This window comes from Rhea americana, unplaced genomic scaffold (assembly GCF_003343005.1).
Source record: "Rhea americana isolate MKP2758 unplaced genomic scaffold, rheAme1 scaffold_430, whole genome shotgun sequence".
Lineage (NCBI taxonomy): Eukaryota > Metazoa > Chordata > Aves > Rheiformes > Rheidae > Rhea > Rhea americana.
This window is the reverse complement of record NW_028186569.1, coordinates 72,506-79,485: the sequence shown is the minus strand read 5'-3', so window position 1 is coordinate 79,485 and position 6,980 is coordinate 72,506. Positions and strand designations below refer to the sequence as shown.

The following is a 6,980-nucleotide window of genomic DNA, read 5'->3' as shown; positions in this document are numbered from 1 at the left end:
GGGACAGGGCCAGGCTGGGCTGGGGACATGTCCCGGTGGGACATGGAGGGGACAGGGCCAGGCTGGGCTGAGGACACGTCCCGGTGGGACATGGAGGGGACAGGGCCAGGAACGGCTGGGGATATGTCCTGGTGGGACATGGATGGGACAGGGCCAGGCAGGGCTGGGGACATGTCCTGGTGGGACACGGGGGAGGGACAGAGCCAGCCTGGGCAGGGGATGTGTCCCTGGAAGATGCAGGCTAGAGCATGGGCCAAGCAAGGCTGAGGACGGTGCCCATGAGTGGTGGGTTGGGGGGACAGTGTAGGGGACGTGTCCCACGAGGGATGGGGGACGTGGATGGGCCAGGTAGGTAGGGGATGGTGCCCAGGTGGGACATGGGTTGGGGGACGGGGCCAGGCTGGGCAGGGGGTGTGTCCCAGGTGAGACATAGGGTGGAGACAGGGCTGGGGACATGTCTGGCTGGTACATGGGGTTGGGCATGTGTCCCAGGTTGGACACGGAGTGGGGGACAGGGACAGGCTGGGCAGGGGATGTGTCCCAGGGGGCTGCAGACTGGGGGATGGGGCTAGGCAGGGCTAAGGACAGGGCCCAGGTGGGACACGGCCTGGGGGACAGGGCCGGATTGGGCAAGGGATGGTGCTCAGGTGAGACATGGAATGGGGACAAGGCCAGGCAGGGTTGGCAATGAGTCCTAGTTGGGACACGAGGTAGAGCACAGGGCCAGGCCAGGCAGGGGATGTGTGTCACRTCGGACATGGGGTAGGGAACAAGGCCAGGCAGGACAGAGGATACATCCAGAATGGGACACGAGGGACAGTGACAGGGCCAGGCTGGGTAGGGAATGTGTCCCAGGTAGGACACAGGGTGAAGACAGGGCAGGGGATGGTGCCCAGGTGGGTCACAGGTGGAGGGACAGGGACAGGGACGGGATGTGACCCACATGGGACATGGCGGGGGGCGGGGGGGAACATGGCTGGGCCAGGCAAGGAACAGTGCCCAGGTAGGAGCTCAGAGAGGATAGGGGACAGGGCCAGGCAGGACGGGGGACATGTCTAAGGTGGGACATGGGGTGGGGGACAGAGCCAGGCAGGACAGGGGATGTGGGTGCCAGGGCTCGGGATGGGTTCTGGCTGGGACATGGGCTGAGGGACAAGGCCAGGCAGGACAGGGGATGCGTCTGGAGTGGGATGTGAGACAGGGGACAGGGCGGGCTGGGTAAGGGACATGTCCCAGCTAGGACCTGAGCTAGCTCCGTGCTCTGTTGGAGCGGGCGGGAGGAACCTGCTCGCGGGCTGTGCCGAACGGCTCTGTGACTCGCGACTCACCTCGGCCACTCGGGAAGCTCACGGTAGCGCTGTCACCTCCGCTCGGCACCAGGGAAGGTGGCTTGGGGCTGCCGGCGGTTCAGGAGGAACCAGCTCCTGGACCATTTCTCATTGTGCCACAGGGCCCTTGTTGACGGGACTCTCCTGCCCACCAGTTGCCTCGGAGGGGTGTGAGCCTGGAGCTGGCGGGGAAGAGACGCTCGCGGCGTGAGAGAGGTAGGTGTCCATCCTGGTGCCTCCAGTGCCGGCTCTTCCCGTCTGTCTCCGTGCTGCCGGCTGTAGCTCCCACGAGTTTCTTGCCAGGGTTCTCCTCTCCGTTGTCTCCACGATGCCCCAAGCCTCCGAGCACCGCGTCAGCCGGACCAGAGACCAAACGGTCGTCACGTCCCAGCCCAAGGCGGCCTCCAAGCTGCCCAACGGACAYCGGGCCTTGAGCCAGGAGCGCCATGCCTCTGCCTTGGCCTCCTCCACCRTCGCCAATGGGCTCTCTCCGGCCCCCAAGCTTCGCCTCCTGCCGCCTCGTCCTGGCCCGCTCGACGACCGGGGGAAGAAACTGGAGCTGGAACGGGGCCGGGCCTCGAAACGCGGCGAGGCGCTCCGCGGCTCGGCCTCCCGCCGAGGGCCCGTGAAGGCGGACCACGCGGTGCGGGTGCCCAGCTCTCCGCAGGCGGGCGCCATGTCCGGCAGCGCCTCCTTCTCCCTGCCCTCGGGCGCGTCGCTGGCGGGACGCGAGGCRGAGCGCCGCAGGAGCAACCTGGCCCGCTCCAAATCCATCAGCATCGGGGACCTGAGCCAGAGCGGCGGCCGGGCTGAGGATGTGACGGCGGTGCTGAGCCGCCTGGTGCTGAGGGACTGCAGCCACCAGCTGAGCATGGGTTCGCTCGCCCTCAAGAGAAGCTCCTCACTCCGAAGGGTCAACGTGTCTCCGGGGCTGGACGGGAAACCCGTGACGCCGCTGCTCTCTGTCCGGCCTGAGGGTTGCTCGAGGACTCATACCCCCGACCCCCCGTACACCCACAGCCAGGACGTCTCAGCACCCGGCAGCCCACCCTTGAGCAGAGTCGCAGCGCCCGGCAGGCCCGAGGAGAAGGCGTCAGCTGTAAGAACCTTCAGGATACGTCCCGGACGTGTTGGGGTGTGCTCTGGCTGAGTTTTGCCTGTTTTGGGGGGTGTGGGATAGTGTGGGAAGGGTTGAGATCCCGTAGCTCCAGGGGGATGTCGCTCCGGTGCAGGGACACGAAGCCAGGCGCCCGTGGAGCGTTTCCGCAACCGCCCTTTGCCCCCTGGAGCAGCTGGGTCCTGTCCTCTGCTTGCCCTGGGCCACGTGGAGATTAGGTGCCCTGAAATCCCAGGGCTGGGGCTGCTGCGAGGTGGGACGGACGCTACCCGGCACCGTCCCCGTGGGGCAGATCTGCTGTCCGGAGCGGAGGCAGCCGCTGCGCGGGTCCCGTTGAGGGGTGGCCCTGCATGGGGCTGGCTGTGCGGGGCTGCGCGGTGGCCTGGTCCGCCGCGGGAAGCTCTCCCAGCACCGCCCTCGCTCGTGAGCCCGACACGGGCCACGGCCGGTTGTATTTTCCTTGGCTCCGCCGTTCTCCGAGCACCCGCCGTCCCCAAGGTGGCTCTCCCTCTAATTAATCCCGCCGAGATGAGCCTCAAGCAAGGCCCAGAATAGCCCAGGGAAATCGGATCAGCTAATGAGCTGTGGCTTAGAGAGGCGGAGGGAGAAACTCAGTGATCCCCGGTGCCACAGTCCCATCCCGGCGCTCGGGCTGCCCTGCTCCTCCGCGTGCCGCAGCCGTGCCGGAGCCATGCCGGGGCTGCAGGGAGCCACGCTAGTGGAGCTGCCGCGGAAGCTGCACCGGACCTTGGCCACCAAGCGGGAGCTGCAGGGCAAAGGGGCCGATATCTCCGAGTCGGTGGTGCACACGGCGGTCATGGGGCTGCTGCTCATGACCAGCGAGGTAAAGCCGCTCTCCTCCGCCCGCGCGCCCGCTCCGGCTTGCCCGGCACCCGGCCTCAGTGCCAGCGTGTCGTGGCTGGATGAGGTGGCCCGGGCCAGCGCGGCGCGGTGGGGAGGGATTGCCGCGCTGCCGGGAGGGCGCTGGCGTTGAGGTAGCGAGGGGCAGGGAGCGAGTCTGTCCGTCCGTCCGTCCGCACATAGGAAGCAGGATGGGCTGGCTGGCGCGGATTGCCCGCGTGCAGGCGGTAGGTCTGGCCCTGGCGTGCCGGGATGGAGGGGCTGGCACGGTGCTGCRCCCGCTGGGAGCCCTCGGGGTGAGYGAGGCACCACGCTTTAGCCTCTCCACGGTCCGTACTCACTTGTGATCCTCTGCRTTCCCACAGACCCATCACACCCTCCTCCTGGGCTCTGGCCACGTCGGACTCAGGAACTTGGGCAACACGGTAAGYGCTCGTGGCCCTCGCTAGAAGAGACCCCTGCTCCCTTCCTACGCCTTATATAGAGTCTCCTGGGGTTCCCGGCTAACGTAGGTGCTCACGTGGCTCCCACGAGCCTGGGAGCTCTCCCTGGGGGCGGCCGTAACCAAGCRGTTCCCTCCCCGCGGCAGCACCCCRCGGGGCTGCCGCGTCTGCCGGCCTAACCCTCCGTGGGACTCCGTGGGTTCGTTGGGGTGTGTGTGGAGGGGGATGCCGTTGAGACCCGGCGGCTCGCCTCGGCCACCGCCCGGGGCCCGGGAAGGCGGTGGGTGGTGGTGGACCGGCGTGTCCTCGGTGTTCTCGCCGCAGTGCTTCATGAACGCCGTGCTGCAGTGCCTGAGCAGCACCAAGCCGTTGCGGGACTACTGCTTGCGCAAGGAGTTTCACCAGGAGCAGCCCGGCGGCCCCCGTGCTCAGCAGGAGCTCACCGAAGGTAGGGAGCTGGGTGCTGCGCCGAGCCAGGCGCCCTGCAGCCGGCGGGCCTCTATCCGGTCCCGGCGGGAGCTAATCCTCCGCGGCGACCTGTTATATAAACGCCCTGCCGTGCTCGGCCTCCTGGGCCCGCTCTTACGTAACCCCCCGAGCTCGATGGCCTCGAGTGGCGCCACGTCGAGGTGACCGCGGCAGGAGGGTCCCGTCTCCGCTRCGGGGAAGGTGCCCCGGCTCTGTCCCGCTCATCTCCTGCTTCGCTGTCCGGGTGGGAGTCGGATGGGACCGACCGCTGGCGAAGGGGTGAAACGGTGCTAACGCCTGGACTCGGCCTGTGTCCCCGCAGCCTTCGCGGACGTCATCACCGCCCTGTGGCACCCGGACTCCACGGAGGCTGTGAACCCCGGGCGCTTCAAGGCCATCTTTCAGAAATACGTCCCGTCCTTCACAGGCTACAGGTAGGGTCCGATCCTGCCGCTGTCCTGGCAGTTCTGGGGAGAGGGATGCATCACCCTGGACATCCAACCCTCCTCCCTGGGTACAGCAGTGTGGTTGGTGCTGGGAGGGGACACCAAGGCCTAGCAGAGCCGAAGGGTGACAGACATCAAGCTTCAGGAGGGCTCACGCTGTGGTAGGAAGGATTCTTGGTTGGGAATGGCTGTGCTCGAGGTGTGGGATGAGCCCCGGTGCTGGCAGAGGATGGAGGCGCCCGTGGGTACTGATGGGCACCTCCCATCTGCAGCCAGCAGGACGCGCAAGAGTTCCTCAAGTTCTTCATGGACCGGCTGCACGTGGAGATCAACCGGAAGGGCCGCAAGACGCCCAGCATCCTCTCGGACACCAAGCGGCCCTCTGTGCTGGAGGACTCGGACCTGTTGAGGTGAGGAGAGGAGACGTGTCCCAGGCAGGTCCGCGCTCCAGGCTGTGGCAGGAAGCTTGCTTGGAGGCCAGGAACCCAGCAGGATGCTGCTGAGAGCATGTGGGAGCTGTTGTGGGAAAGATCTGCAGCAGCCCATCCCYGGAGCCCGTTTTGGGGCTCGAGAGAGCCCAGCCGTCCCCTGCCTCGGGTTTGCACCCAGCCCAGCCTGGGCAGAGCTACCTGCTCCCTGAGCTCCTGCCCGGCCCCGTTTCCCCRCGTCACCCGGACCAACCCTCGGCCRTTCCCTGCAGTGACGACGAACGCGCCAACCAGATGTGGAAGCGATATCTGGAGAGGGAGGACAGCAAGATCGTGGGTGAGCGTGGCTCTGCGCCAGTCTGGGATGGGGTCACACAGCCCTGGCACCCAAAGGCGGTCGAYGGGTCCCTCTGGGTGCTCTCCCGGGTGGCACTTCTCTGCTTGGCCTCACATTTTGCCCTCTCCTCCCAGATCTTTTCGTGGGACAGCTGAAGAGTTGCCTCAAGTGTCAGGCCTGCGGCTACCGCTCCACCACCTTCGAAGTATTTTGTGATCTCTCCCTGCCCATCCCAAAGGTAGGGACGGGGAGRGAGCAGGGTGGCCTTCCCTCGTGCCTTCCCGGGCCACCCTGCTGTCCCCATGGCCCTTGCGTGTCCCCGGCTGAGCCCTGTCCCTGTCCTCTCTGCAGAAAGGCTTTGCTGGCGGGAAGGTCTCTCTGCACGACTGCTTCAGCCTTTTCACCAAGGAGGAGGAGCTGGACTCGGAAAATGCGCCGGTGAGAGGCCGACGCTTGGCCCGGGAGGGGGCCGGCCACGGGGCCGCTCGGCTCCTCTCACCAGCACCCCGTCTCAAGCAGGTCTGCGACAAGTGCCGGCAGAGGACGCGGAGCACGAAGAAGCTCACCATCCAGCGCTTCCCCCGCATCCTGGTGCTTCGTATCCTTGCCGGCGGGGCCGGGGGTGGGAGGCGCCTGTTCGGCCCAGGCTCTGCCCCTGGGGCTCTTGGACACACACCCCCGCCAAGAGCATCGCTGCTGGGTGCTCGGGAGCTCCGTGCCACCGGGGCGATGGGCAGGGGATACGTTTGGAGAGCGGACGCGASGAGAGCACGTCGTCACCGGGGCCTGGCGCAGATGGGGACGTGCCACCAGGAGCCGGGGTGACGCTGCCCGTGCCTGGCTCGCCGTGGGGAGGTGGCACTCGGCTCCCCGGTGACACGGGAGAGCCTGAGCCCGCGCCGTCCCGATGCTCCAGCTCTTCCCGATGCAGCGCTGCCCTTAACTCGGCACCGCGCAGACCTGAACAGGTTCTCCACCACCCGCTACTCCATCAAGAAATGCTCCGTTTTCGTGGACTTCCCCCTGCAGCAGCTCAACCTGAAGGAATTCGCTAGCGAGAAGGCAGGTAAGGCGGTGCCAGGATGGCAGCGCGGCGCGGTAACGGGGTGGGGTGGTGGTGGKGGGGAGTCGAGACAGGGCTCCCTCGCCGGYGCCGGCGCTGGGCGCGGGGCGGCGCTGAGCTTTCGCTTGCCTCCCGCGCAGGCAGCCCCGTGTACAGCCTCTACGCGCTGTGCAACCACTCGGGCAGCGTGCACTACGGCCACTACACCGCCTTCTGCAGGGACCAGGCCGGTTGGCGGGTCTACAACGATTCCCGGTAGGTGCCAGGCCCCCCCGCAACCCACCCCGGCGGGGGGCGGGGGGGGCTCGGCGGCAGGCGGGTGCCGCGGGGTTGACGCCCGCCGTCCCCGCAGCGTGTCGCCCATCAGCGAGAACCAGGTGCCGTCCAGCGAGGGCTACGTCCTCTTCTACGAGCTCGACGATCCCCACTGGAAGAAGCAGTGAGGCGCCGGAGCCGGTGTCTTGCCACAACCCTCTTACCTCAGCCGGG

General features: G+C 67.3%; 1 protein-coding gene across 2 annotated transcripts; it reads left to right on the top strand.

Annotated features, from left to right (window-relative positions):
- The first annotated feature begins 1,453 nt into the window (after positions 1–1,453).
- USP21 (ubiquitin specific peptidase 21) lies at positions 1,454–6,974 on the top strand. Of its 2 annotated transcripts, none has more exons than XM_085315587.1 (13): positions 1,454–1,544; positions 1,632–2,427; positions 3,672–3,731; positions 4,074–4,197; positions 4,540–4,651; positions 4,936–5,073; positions 5,364–5,428; positions 5,563–5,666; positions 5,780–5,866; positions 5,948–6,026; positions 6,387–6,494; positions 6,632–6,746; positions 6,844–6,974. In XM_085315587.1, exons 2-13 carry the CDS (start codon positions 1,657–1,659, stop codon positions 6,932–6,934), a joined length of 1,854 nt encoding a protein of 617 aa, XP_085171713.1. In that variant the 5' UTR covers positions 1,454–1,544; positions 1,632–1,656; the 3' UTR covers positions 6,935–6,974. The 2 variants fall into 2 exon arrangements, with proteins under 2 accessions (XP_085171713.1, XP_085171712.1); XM_085315586.1 differs by having other exon boundaries at positions 1,632–2,463.
- The last annotated feature ends 6 nt before the right edge of the window (positions 6,975–6,980 follow it).